This window comes from Rattus norvegicus, chromosome 12, assembly GCF_021556685.1.
Source record: "Rattus norvegicus strain SHRSP/BbbUtx chromosome 12, alternate assembly SHRSP_T2T, whole genome shotgun sequence".
Classification (NCBI taxonomy): Eukaryota; Metazoa; Chordata; class Mammalia; order Rodentia; family Muridae; genus Rattus; species Rattus norvegicus.
In genome coordinates, this window is record NC_141545.1 from 14315286 (window position 1) to 14328540 (window position 13255).

Genomic DNA, 13255 nt, shown 5'->3' on the forward strand with positions numbered 1-13255 from the left:
ATATAAGTAAATAAATACATGCGTAAGAAGGAAGGAAGGAAGGAAGGAAGGAAGGAGGGGAAAGGGAAAAGGCATGTAGGAAAGCACCCCTGGTATTTAGTGCTACCTGACCACTGCCACTATGGCAACCTACCTGACACATAGTAAATGCATGAACATAAAGACATCGTATGGGTTATGCAGGTATTACCCAGACACACAAAGTTGGACTCACCCTTCAACATCAACCGTCCAAACACAGATACACAGAGAGACACAATCTCAGAGAGAGAGAGAGAGAGAGAGAGAGAGAGAGAGAGAGAGAGAGAGAGAGAGGGAGAGGGAGAGAGAGAGAGAGAGAGAGATTGCTGGAGGGTGTATATGGTAGAAATGCAAGAGGTAGGGGCTAGAGAGATGATGGCAGTGCTTAAGGATGTGGGTTACTCTTCCAGAGGACCTGGCTTTGATTTTCAGCACTCACATGATGACTGACAACTTGACATCCTCTTCCGGCCTCCACAGGCACATACATGGGACATGCGTACATGCAAGCAAGGCACCCATACATAGACAGTAAAATAATATTTATATCTTTAATGAAATGTATTAGGAAGGCTCCCCTACCTCGAGCAAGCGAGGCTTTCGTTTCACTCGGACTTCAATGCCTGGACAGCCACCCACCACCCCTCCCACCCCACACCTCCCACCCCCACCCCATTCCCCACCCCACCCCCCACCCCTGAGCTGGGGACGGAACCCTAGCAAGCGCTCTACCACTAAGCTAAATCCCCAACCCTGGACTTTGTTAATTGAGGGAGATGTGGAGAGATGGCCTTATCAGGTCAGGAACCTAAAGATGACCGGGGAAGTTGAAGCTGCCCTTGTTCTCCAAAAAGAGGCCCTGAGAGAGCCTGATAACTCTTATTCCCTGGGGTTAGCTGAGTGTTAAGAGTGAGAGGGTTTAGAAACCTCACTGGGGCCACCACAGTAATGATTCTAGCTTATGAAAAGAGCCAGATGAATTTTTCCCATGGCAGCTCCTGCCTTACAGAAGACTGTGTATTACAAGCACCACCCAACTGAGTGCTTGCTATGTACTATGGATCTGTCGGACATGAGCTATCGGAACAGTTGGGAGCAAAGCCACAGGAAGAGGTGTAGCCAAAGAAAAGCAAAAGCTTTGTTCTCTCTCTCTCTCTCTCTCTCTCTCTCTCTCTCTCTCTCTCTCTCTCTCTCTGTATTGTTTATCTCTATGCGACCTCCATTCTAGACTGGGAACCCCCCAGGATTTGGGAAAACCCACAGGAGTCTGCTTGTCCTTTCCAGAGGCTTCCTGGTGAAGGTGTGTGGTGAGGAATCCCCGGTACTTTCTCCAGGTCTCCACCTCTTTTCTCCACAGCCAGTACTGGTTCAGGGCTGATTCACACATCTGTATCCGGGAACGCCCCTCGCTTGATGAATTCAAGAGGAATCATGGGGCAGACGGAATCTGCCCTGGGCATATTCGGGGAAACGAAGTGGGGGAGTAGAGGTGCAAGTAGGCACACTCGGTGCTCACACATCCACCCCTAACACTTTCCAAAGTCATTGCAGTGGCCTGCTCCTTAGTGAATGGAGCATTCTAAACCGAGGAGCACACCAAACCGACTAGCGGACTAGTGGAGGACTAGCCGAGTAGCCGACCTGCCAAGGAAGGTGAGTAGTCCCCCACTCGTGCTCCACCCCCATCCTTAAGGCCTCAGCGCTCGGAAACCCGGGCTTTTTAACAGGGCTTGAGCTTGGAGTTCCCAGCGTCTCTAGCCCATCCTGCACATCCCCAGGGGGGTCTCAATGTGTGCCCTGAGGCTAGTTAGCTCCGGCTGCTCCCCAGTTCCTGGTTACACAGGTGAAGATACCCCCGCCCCCGCCCCGCTGTGGAGCTGTAGGCACTGCTCTCACTTCTGCGGTTGAATCTCATCCTGCTACGCAAGGCGTCATCCCAATGAAGTTCTCCCCATGCCTGCTGCAACCTACAGGTAAGCTGGGTGTGGCTGCCTCTCACTTTCTTGAGGACTGTCTGGCCAGCAGTCCCACTCAGGAAGAGAGGTTTCTACTAGAAACTATCAGACACCGCCTCCCCGTGTCGGATCCCCTTCAAAGCCCTTGGGAGACATCATCTTCCTCCTTCCTCGAGTTGAGCCCCAGATACAAGGAAGGATAGAATTAGGTGATTCAGTCAAAGTCATGTGTAGGAAAGGGGATGGGACATACAAGGTCAGGGTAACCAGACTGTTTTTAGAAACATATTCTGAGCAAAGCCCATGCCCCCAGCTTCCTCAAACCCCCACCCTCCTGTGCAAATAAGTGGAAAGATGGGCTGATCTCTTTAGCTGATTCATAGAGATCGCTGCCAGCCTCCACCAGTCTAAGGGTGCCCCAGATTCCCAGCTCCTGCCAGCCTCTTGCTGCCTTTCTTCCTGGGCACATCCCACAGGTCCTGCCAATCAGAGTAAGATTGAGATGCCAGTCTCCAGAACAGGCTTCTTTACTCTGGAACCCAAACGTTACATAGACGCAAAGGACCCGTCTCAGCCTCTCCACCAATCCAACCTCTCAGCCTCTCCACCAATCCAACCAAACATCCTGAGAAGGGAGGGGGGAGATGGGGGTTGCTGTGGGCAACAAGGGAGTTTGGTAAAACTAGGAATTGCTTAGTTAAGGCCAATGGGTACCGGAAAATCGCTTCAACTGTACAGGGGTTTGCCAAAGGAGAGACCCTTCAGGGACCCGTGAAGACTGGAAGAGGCTAGTTACTCAGGAAAATGGCGACGAGCTAATAATATGGCTAGAACTCTTTTCTAGATATTAAATTAAACTGGTTTGTATCTTTAATTTAAATCCTGCAGTAACCCTAGGAGGAAGCACAAGTTTTGCCACTATATTAAAGTGGAAGAGGACCTTGAATCTTTTTTGACATCTCCAGTGTAGATTTGTCTCACTCCGGAGCCCAAGCTGCGTGCTGCATCCCGAAAGGACATATTCACACTGAAGAGAAGAAAAAACACATCACCTTTCTGATCAAGAGAGTTTCTTTCTACTGGGTTGTGGCGCTAAGAAACAGAACAAATTATTAAACTGAATAAGTAAACAAACTGCCTAGCTGCCTAGTCTCTCTCTCTCTCTCTCTCTCTCTCTCTCTCTCTCTCTCTCTCTCTCTCTCTCATCTCATCTCATCTCAGATGGGGCTGGGCCAAAGCTATTTAGAGTTGCCTTTGGAACAGAGGGTGGGAAAGAAGTTTGAAGCCCAACTAAAACAACCCAACTTTGTGGTTAGTACAAGGTACTGCTGGCCTTGGTTTTTTCACTCCAAACAACCAAACCAAGCCAAGCCAAACGGAAACAAAACCCTGTCTTTAGAAAAGCTGTGGGTTTCAAGACTGTTTTTCTGTATAGCCATTGGGAACTCGCTCTGTACCACCAGGCTAGCCTCAAACCCAGAGATTTGCCTGCCTCTGCCTCCCAAGTGCTGTGACTAAAGATGTGCACCACTACAGCCGTTGAAGAAGAAGAATTTTTTAATCGAAAAAACGCTAGTTAAAAATTTAAAATGAGGGATTGGGGATTTAGCTCAGTGGTAGAGCGCTTGCCTAGCAAGCTCAAGGCCCTGGGTTCGGTCCTCAGCTGGGGGGGGGGTAAATGAAATGGAAATATTGCCACCCTTTAGGAAGGTTTGAAATAGAACCAGGTTGCCTTCAGTTCCTCTCTTGCTTTTGTGTTTATTAAGCATTTCCCACAAACAGCCTACAAGCCAGGCTCAGACCTTGAAAGGAGCAATTGGCTGACTTTAGGCTTTAAGTGAAAACGAGTTTTCCCTTGCCCCTCCCTCCCATCTTCTATTCACGACGTGGAAGTCACATCCGGGCTTTGTGGATAGTTTTTCAAGGTGTACCAGGGCACCTGGCTTTCTTCCGGGAAGATACTCGCGCTCTAAACAGAAACTTCAAATTGTCCTTATGCACCTTTGTCCCTGAGGACCCTGGAAGTCTCATTGGGAGCTTAAGGAGGTCCGGGTGTGAAGAATTTCTGATTTTCAAAGGAAATGGTATAGGTTGAAGGATGGACACTGAAATATTTGGTTAAAGAGGGGGAACGAATTTAGGAAAAGTTGAGGGAAGGAGAAGAGGAGGGAGGATCGGAAGAAGCACTCGCTTTGAAACCTCAAACAGCTCCCTTTATTCTCAACCTTAGATTGCTCGGCCGACCAGTCAAAGGCACCCGGTCCAGCTCGCCTGGTGGCTGTTATGGGACCGCTCAAGTTTGTAACCTTTTCATTGTCCTCAGTTGGGAGCCTGATTCTCTAAATTGGTCCCAGGAAAGAGTCCCAGAGGCAGACCTGGCGGTTCACATGGCACGAGAGGCAGCCTCAAAGTTTTCAGAAGCTCGGGTCTTTTTTTTTTTTTTCCCAGAGGTCTGCCAGCATCTCGCTGGCTATACCCAACTGGCTCTTGTGCCCCCAAGAAGAATGTTCTCCTTGTGTGGCGTTTAGGTTAAGCCTCATGATCCCCTCCCTTATCCAGCTGCCCGGGCCCATGCCCACGTCCGCACTCTGGGTCCCAGACCCGCTCACCCTCAGCCTGCGGTCCTCACCGGGGTTCCTGCGGTCGCAGTGGCGCGATGCTGGAGGGCTGTGGGGACGCACTAAGGCCGGAAGGCAGTCGGCCCTCCCGGGCAGCAGCAGGGACGCCTGAGGGCACAGCACCTCCGGGAGGTGGTGGCGGTGGCAATGCCAGCAGCTCCTCGCCCGAGGTTACCGCACAATCCTGCTCCGGCTCTTCGCCCCCACCGCCCCCGCTCGTTGTCCCGCTACTACGTTTCTTATCTTCCTCTTTCTTCCACTTCATGCGACGGTTTTGGAACCAGATTTTGATGTGTCTCTCAGTCAAGTTGAGCATCACTGCCAGCTCCACCCGGCGAGGCCGGGAGATGTATTTGTTAAATAAGAATTCCTTCTCCAGCTCCAGCAGCTGGGCCCGAGTGTAGGCTGTACGGGTCCTCTTATTCTCCTCCGGTTCTGCTGCGTATGCACCTCCTGTGGGCAACACCGTCGGTTAGTGAGGTCCCCCCGACCCCATGAGCTCAAAGAGTTTGTTTCCAGGCCAAGAAAAGCCCTCCTACTGATCGCAACTGTTTAGTCCAGCTGCAGCCCCTTGCTTCAGAGACCCACCACTGTGGTTGAACCCTTTCTCTCTAGTCATAGTCGTGCCGGTTTTCACCCCGATATCAGGATATCACGCTTGGATCTGACAACCCATGGTTTCAAAATTAGTTCGTTTTTTTAAAAAATTAGTTCGTTTAACTGATGTTAAGATGGCTAAAATGCAAATAATAGGAAAATTGTTTGACTTCATTCTACTAAGGATATGCCTTAAATGCAGGATTTTAAACAAACGTTCTGACATTGACCCAGTTCAGTCTGATTACTGTCTTGTCCTCATAGGGATGATATATATATATATATATATATATATATATATATATATATATATATATATATATATATCCGAGAAACATTTCTAGACTAAACTTTTACTATATATAATGCCAATTTTCCTCTTTATTCACTGTTGCATTAAAACAATGCTAAACTCGACACGTTAACTTATTTTATCCGTGGCAAGGTCTTTAATTCTAGTGCAGAGGCAGGGGGAGGCAGTCGGAGGTGAACTTGGTCTGCTAGCTAGTTTCAGGTCAGCAACAGCAACATGTCTCAAAAATTAATTTTAAATGAACTTAATAGCTCCCTAATAGATTTTGAAAAATTATGGTGGCCATATTTTGTTTATTTAAGTTATGTCTTTTAACATATACCATTTTATTGCTTTAAATATGTATTATTATTGTGTGTAAAATATGCTTGTGAGAGCGAGGCAGTGTGTGTGGTGTATGTGGAGGTGGGAGAACAACTTTAGGGAGTTGGTTCTCTCCTTTTATCTTAGGTTCTGTGGATTGAATTAAGGTCGTAAGGCTTGAAATTCAACCCATGGAACATTGTTTTTGTTTTTGTTTTTGTTTTTTTCTTTTTTTCCGGGGCTGGGGATCGAACCGAGGACCTTGCGCTTCCTAGGCAAGCGCTCTACCACTGAGCCAAATCCCCAACCCCTATTGTTTTTGTTTTGGTTCATTTGTTTGCTTGTTTCAAACTGTCATCTCCCTGGGCCTGAATATTATTTTAATATAGTTATAATTAGTCACAACCGAGTGTTAATTGGTACTGTAATTTCAGTTAGCCCTCCTCCTCTGAGGAGAAGAAATACTGTTTTCGGGAAAGGCCATACTTGGCAGGAGAAGACCACAAATGTTGCTGAGGCCAGATCCAACCTGAACCGAGAGCTACTCTGAGAAGGGATGGGTCGCCAAAGAGCTTGTCCTCGCCTGCTCCAAACCCGCATCTAAAGCAAGCAACAGACCCAAGTCACCAGGGAATCAGTGACAAAAATCAGTATTTCCCAATCCAGGTCCTCTCATCTCTGCAGAGCACTTACTGCATTGGACTGTGGATGCTGCTTTGAGGGCTCTCCAGAAAGCTCAGTGGAAGAGCCTGGAGCCGACTTGATTCAGGACAGAGGAGAGAGACACTTCTCAAAGAGCTGAAGGGTGAATGAGTATCTTGAGGGCAAGGGATTAATTCCCAGGATGGAGTCTGCTCCCTGATCTTCCCCCAGGTTATGAGGAGGCACTAGAACCTGAGCTTGAGGACCCTAGACCACTCTTTGGAAAGCAGTTCTTGTCCCCAGGAACACCTCTAAACCACACAGGGCTTTCCTGGCCTAGGCAAGGAAAGATACTTCTCCTTAAAGAACTATTTTAAAATGACACCAACGTAATTGGCGGGTTCTCCGGCATCCCATTCTCAGCTGTCTACTTTGTCAAGTCCTTGAGAACAACTATAGGGACCTGCGATCAGCTAGAGGAAGCCAGGGGTGGAAGTTAAAGTTGGACTCCGCTGGTGACATATTCAGAGTCTCCCGATCTGACCCTTTTCTGGGACTCAGTAGAACTCGCCAGTGGGAATTATGAAGTTCTTTTAGGTCCAATGATTTACAAGCGGTTACTGCCATTAGTACTCGCAGTCCTACTGTAAGCCCTTTGGTCATTAAGCACTTTCGGGGATTGTGAACCCACTAAGCGCATGCAGGTGGGTTCGCTAAACCTTACAGTTCCTTCGGAAGTGGAGACGGGCTGGTGCTCCTCGCAGGCTTCCAGCGGGAGAGTCTGCCGAGAGTCCCGCTGGCAGAGGATCGGAAAGGACCCGCAAAGGCTTCTGGTACCCGGATCTCAGTCAGAAAATGTCTCCAAAGCGTTCCCCAAATACACCAAAAGCTTTCCGCTTCTCCTCAGATTTTACTCCTGGCTTCTTTCCGCCCTAGCCCAGAGCAGGAGCAGATAGCCAGAAAGAATGGAACGGAACCCCGAAAGAAGTAATCCTTGGCAAGAAACAACGGACCAAGAGCCCCTATAAGTGGAGGTCTATCTTCGGGCAGCCCAATAGCCGGGTCTCAGCGCCCTTTGGTTTTGGCCTTGAGAGGCCTCTCTCTGCAGTGGTCTACCTGTGTCGTCTGCTGTGTCGTCTGGTGGAAGCTCCCACCAAGAGTTTGGGCCGTTTTAAGTCAGGATTTTTGCCTCTGTGAGAAAATGAATTAGCTATAGGATCCCACCCCCACCACCCCGGATCTTGACGAGCCTGGCTAACCCCCTACCCTCTTGGAGCTTTGCTTGGCTGCTCCAGGGCTAGTGTCAGACCCGGCGCCGGAGGATCGACGTTGAGAATTATCAAGGGATGGCAACACCAGCTTCTTAACCCTTGGTTCCCGACAGTGGGTCGGTCGGAAGGCAAAAGAAAAAGCAGCGATTTGCAGTCCAGGTGTGACCAGAAGTGGTTGCAGACCGGAAGAGATAACATTGTGTAGCGGCGGGCACGGGCCCCTCACGAATTGGCTGCCAGCATCCGGCGGGGAAGGGACCTGGGGCTTGGTCTGTTACCTCGGCTAGAAGGAAGGACTTATCGCAAAGCAGGCGCCTAGGGCTAAGGAAACCCAGGGGGTCTCGCTTCTTTGGGCAGGACAGTAAGAAGGAGGTCCCTTCTTCTGCATATTTGCTTCCTGGGACACAACTTGAGAGGACCCTTCAAACATTTTTGGTTGGTTCAAAAAGAATTGGCACCCTAGAGTCCTCTGCCAGCTGCCAGACTGCCGAGAGAGTGAGCCACCTGCCTTTCAGCTTTCCGGTGAGCACCTTACGTAGATACAGACTCTCCATGTTCACCTCCTACTCTTTCTCCTTCTCCAGGACCTCGGCACCCTACCTTTCGCAGGCCTAGATGGGCGGAATTTTTCTTTCCCTTCCGGCTTTTCTCCTGCTCGATGCCCCCCAGGAGCGCCCCCCCCCAGCCCTTTCCCCGTTTCTTTAGTAAAGCCATTAGGACAGGGCCGGGAAGTGAAGGGGCCTGGGGTTTCGGAAGGGATCCAGCCTAGGTCAGAGACATCTTGCATAACTTGCTCGGGGGCCCTTGGTGCCCCGGAGTTCAGGTTCCTCGCTGCAGCTTTTGGATCCAGAGAGTTCGGGAGTTCTGAACCTGGCTAGGCCTCGTCTTTTTCCAGCGTGGGAGCCGGCTCCCAGGGTAAGAAAGGCTCAGGACACGCGCAAGGAGGGAGGCGTGCTGAGTGGAGAAGAGGTTGCCAAGATGAGTGGATTTGCTGGTTTCCTTAGAGTTTGTTCTAAGCCTGCGTTATCCCTGCGGAGAGCAGAGGAACTTGGGGAAAAGGCCTGGGGGAACGCTTAAAGATCGTAGCAGCCAAGTCCAGACTACGGGAAGAGAAAGGGAGAAAGAGCCAGGCTTACCTGCCCACTGGCTTTTCCACGCGTGAGCTTTGGTGGATTTCATCCACGGGAAAGGGAGATGAACGCGGCTGGGCTCTTCCAGGCCCCCAGTCTCGGTTCCATTCGGGAAAGGTCCGGGAGGTGGATGGGCGAGCCCGAGCTGAGCTGGGAGGTGGTGGTGGAGGTGCGCGCCAGCCGGGTCATCGGCGAGCGGGGGCACTTCGTATGGGGAGATGTCCGGGGGACTTCCCTGTTCCAGCGTTCCCAGCGAGCCTGCAAACTGGGGTGGCGGCGGAGGTGGGGGCTGGCGGCCCATGTACAGGCACGCAGGGGGATTAGCACTGAACTCTGGCACCGGACCCCTCTGGAATGCGCACGGGTCCTTGTAGAGCTGTGTGGCCGCGTAGTACTGCTCCTCACTATTCATGGTGGCAGCCGGCACTTCGGGGCCGGCAGCCCGGGGTAGGGAGCTACAAGCCAGGCCTTAGGCGCTGGGCAGCTCACGGACTCTCAGCGCCACCCCAGATCGCTTTGACAGTTCTCCACTGCTCTCCCGGGGAACCACAGGCTGGCGAGAGACAGAGAAGCCGGTCGCCGTGCCATAGGCTCTGAGGCACCCCACGTGGTTCAGCCTGGGGCCACCATTGGCCTGGCCCTGCCTTAAGAAGGAGGCCCAGGCCCCGCGAACACCTGCACTTGTTTCAATTTTCTCTCTCAGCAGGCTGATCTCTCCTGTCCGCTGCTGCGGAGCTCTCCAAACCGGGGAGCGCAAAAATATCAGAACCTTTACTCCGTTACAAAACCGCTCCTAATGAGCTTAAAAAAAAAAGTTTACATCTCCTCTCCCCCCTCTTCCTGTGTTATTTGCTTTTTTGTTTTTGTTTTTTAAAGACGGGGGCAGGGGTCTAATTTTTGTAGCCCTGGCTAGCCTGCAAATCCAGATATAGTCCAGGCTGGCTTCAAACTCCCTCGCAAACCTTCGTCCTCCTCCTGCCCAGTTCTGGGGTTGCAGGAGTAAGGCATCACGTCTGACGTTTAATTTTTTTTGTCTTTTCATAATGCATGTAAATATCAGCTCAATAATAAAATTTCAAAGCGTTAGGGGGTGCAACTGTTGAAGAATACAGTTTTTGAGAAATGCTTGCAAATCCTAGCTCCGTGAGCCTGAAGCTGTTGTGTCTTTTTTGTTTGTTTTATTGCTCAAACTATCTCATTTCGTTTTATTTGCATCTGTATTTGTGTTTCCCTATATTTCCGACTGTTGACTCTAGAAAAAAAAACCCACAGTGGCTTACATTTTTTAAGTTAGAGGCTATTGTTATTAAATTTAATTTTAGGGACTGGAACCTGTTCCATTAACTCAGAATGGAGTTTCCGAAGGCACAGGAAAATGTTGTCTTTGTGATTGAGAGGTTGGGCAAGAGGCTGGCACGGGGTTTTCAGATCTCTGACATGCTGTGGAGTCTCTAGTGGAATCTATGCACAGAGAAAACCCATTTTATGTGTTGTTGAAACAGGGCAGGAAGCTGGGCAAGGAGAAGAGTGGGGCTTAGAAAAAACGAGATTAAAACACCGCATATATACTCTAGATACTGGGGAGGAAAGGTGCACTGTCCTTTAAGTTAGTTACTTCAATTTGGGTGTGCTGTTGGCTGTTGGGTGAACTAACCTCTAGTGGTCACTGTGTTTATTGTCTGGAGCTGACATTACCGAGGTTGCTGACTCCTCAGTTTCTTGGTCTGCCTCTGACCTGGTCCTCCAAGGACACTGGAAGATCTTGAAGAATTTGGACCTCTTTGCACCTTTGCAGAGAACCTCTGTAAATGAAGGCCGGAGGCCACCAAGAAGAAATAAATCAGTATAGCCAGACTCCTGCTCAGCCAAACTCTACACTCAGATCTAGACCTTTTCAAAGTTTTAATAATTTTTTTCCTAGTGAAAAATGTGTTTTAAGTGCACCCAGATGGTGTAAGCATTCTATCAGTTATTGGACGCCAAAAAAAAAAAAAAAAAAAAAAAGGAGTTTTATACTCTGAAAATTCTTTCCCTCCTAGGATCACCGAGGGAACTCAGGGCAGAGGGGAGACTGTCTCTGATTTCTTCAGGGAAAAGGGCCACCTGTGGCTGTCTAGGATGCCTGGGAGTGAAAGGCCCGGGCGCCCCGCGCACCTAATCTCTACAGGCGGGCCTCAATGAGTCCATTGTTCAGGGTGGCCGCCAGGGACTCCATGCTATCTCCTGGGCCGCGAGTGGCCACATCGATCGGAAGGACAGGACCTGACCGGGGCTGGCGCGGCTGCAGGGTGTTGACCCTCACAGATAATCTGCCTAGTGGCCACGGGTTGACTTGGTGACGCGGTTATGAGCGGGCTGGCTTCGGGCTTGGGACAAAGATAGGCACCTTTCCTCAGAGTTCCTCCCCTCACCTGGTCACCCCCTTAGAGCTAGACCCCTGCTGTTCCCTTCCGGCAACCCTGCACCCCCGCCCCCACGCAACCTGCCTAACCCACACCCCCAGGGTGTTTGCTTAGCACTTCTGGTCTAATTGCGTGCATTTTGGTAAATTGGCTTCCATCTCGATGCTTCATTTATTCCCATTTAATATTTCTGCTGGGCTTTGCAAAAAGAAAAGTGTTTCTCAGCAGAAAAACAAACTCGCTGCCTTTCACAGCAAACAAATAAGTAAATTCTCCCAGGGCTGAGCGAAAACTTGAGGGAAAGATTTCCCACCGTGTGCGTGCGTGCGTGCGTGCGTGCGTGCGTGTGTGTGTGTGTGTGTGAGTGTGTGTGTGTGAGTGTGTGTGTGTGGTGTCTACACTGAGGCGCGTTCTTTGATTTCAGAATTAATGTTTTCTGCCATCTCTTTCCTTTACCGAGATTTAGGAAACAAAGATCCAACAGTATTTAGTACACTTTTAGAGAGGCCAAAGTCACCCGGAGCTTTCGATTTGGCTAATGGTTACAAACGGTGGAACCCTGCGGGTCTTTCTCTGCTCTGCCTCTCTGGCTCCGGGCACCATCAGGTGGCCAAATCCATTACAGGTGATACGCATTTCCGCTCTGAATCCAGGCTGCCTGTGCCCTCCTCTGCCTCCAGCAGGCCTCGTAGATACCCGGCCATTAGGCAAGAGCACTTCCCGAGCCATTTAACAACAGCCCTTATGGATAAACAAACAAGACAGGCTGTAAACCAATTATACTGTGGACAGTGAAAAAGTCTTTTATTAGCAGGACGTCCTGATAGTCCTCCCTGATACTGGAGGCACCCTGCCTCCTCTCTTCTTCCTTCTGCGTTTTCTGAGACTCTGTTCCAGCCCTGGCCTGGTTTTGCAGGCACACCAGAGACTGGATTGGGTTAGATGGTAGGAATTAAGCCATGGTATGTCAGTTTGTGTGTGTGTGTGTGTGTGTGTGTGTGTGTGTGTGTGTGTGTGTAGGGAAGGATTCTCACTTGCCAGCAAAGATAGGTTTACATGAACTTTAATTTTTTTTTTTTTTGGTTCTTTTTTTCGGAGCTTCCTAGGCAAGCACTCTACCACTGAGCTAAATCCCCAACCCCCCAGCCTACTTTCTTAAAGCACCCAGGGCCACCAGCCCAGAGGTGGTATTGCCCACAACTGCCAGTCAAAAAAGTGCACCACAGGGGTTGGGGATTTAGCTCAGTGGTAGGCCCTGGGTTTGGTCCCCAGCTCCAGAAAAACAAACAAACAAACAAACAAACAAACAAAAGTGCACCACAGACTTGTCCGGAGACCTATCTGGCGGGGGCATTTTCTCAATTGCAATGCCCTTCTCCCAAATGGGTCCAGCTTGTGTCTCCTTGACACAAACTAGTCAGCACATCAGTACAGCTTAAAAATGTTGGGCCCACCCATGATGCTCTTACAATGTATCCTACTTGCTTGCTTGAGTGTGAGGATTGAAGCAAGGGCAGGGGGTTCTGGAGGTCCTGAATTGCCTACATGCTTGCTCCTCAGGATAGAGCCAGTGGTGGCCGCTTTTAGGTTGCATCCTCTGTGCCCTTCAATTCACTTCAAGGTCAGCTGCTCTGCAGCCTGCCCCAGTCTCTATGGCCTCCTCTGGAACTTGCACACGTATCCCTCTAGCCTGAGTCCACCTGAGCTCTGTTTTATTTCAACCTAGATGTGCAGCGTCCAATCGTCCCTGCCTTGCTCGCGCCATTCGGTTCTGTGTCCTCTACAGCAAGCTTCTAGCAACATCTTCCCTCTGCCTCCTTGTCCTCCCCATGCTCCTCACTGTGTCCTGCTCTTGGGGACTCCTCTTTTCTTCCAAGTTTTTGCTGTGTTCCGTACTGCCAGACCCTTCTTCCTGCTGTCTCCTTTTTTTTTTTTTTTTTTTTTTCCTCGGAGCTGGGGACCGAACCCAGAACCCAGGGCCTTGCGCTTGCTAGGCAAGCGCT

At 50.1% G+C, this 13255-nt stretch overlaps 1 protein-coding gene and 1 long non-coding RNA gene across 4 annotated transcripts; one reads left to right on the forward strand and one right to left on the reverse strand.

Annotated features, from left to right (window-relative positions):
- Positions 1 to 1433: 1433 nt before the first annotated feature.
- Positions 1434 to 3110, forward strand: LOC148002179 (uncharacterized). 2 transcript variants are annotated; one of them, XR_015634618.1, is made up of 3 exons: positions 1434 to 1674; positions 1850 to 1994; positions 2865 to 3110. It is a non-coding gene; the product is annotated as an uncharacterized LOC148002179 (long non-coding RNA). The 2 variants fall into 2 exon arrangements; XR_015634619.1 differs by having other exon boundaries at positions 1865 to 1994.
- Positions 2813 to 9390, reverse strand: Pdx1 (pancreatic and duodenal homeobox 1). 2 transcript variants are annotated; one of them, XM_087578168.1, is made up of 3 exons: positions 8857 to 9390; positions 4606 to 5047; positions 2813 to 3003 (listed from the first exon to the last, which is right to left on the reverse strand). In XM_087578168.1, the coding sequence occupies exons 1-3, from the start codon at positions 9260 to 9262 to the stop codon at positions 2895 to 2897; spliced, it is 957 nt and encodes a 318-aa protein (XP_087434294.1). In that variant the 5' UTR covers positions 9263 to 9390; the 3' UTR covers positions 2813 to 2894.
- Positions 9391 to 13255: the final 3865 nt, after the last annotated feature.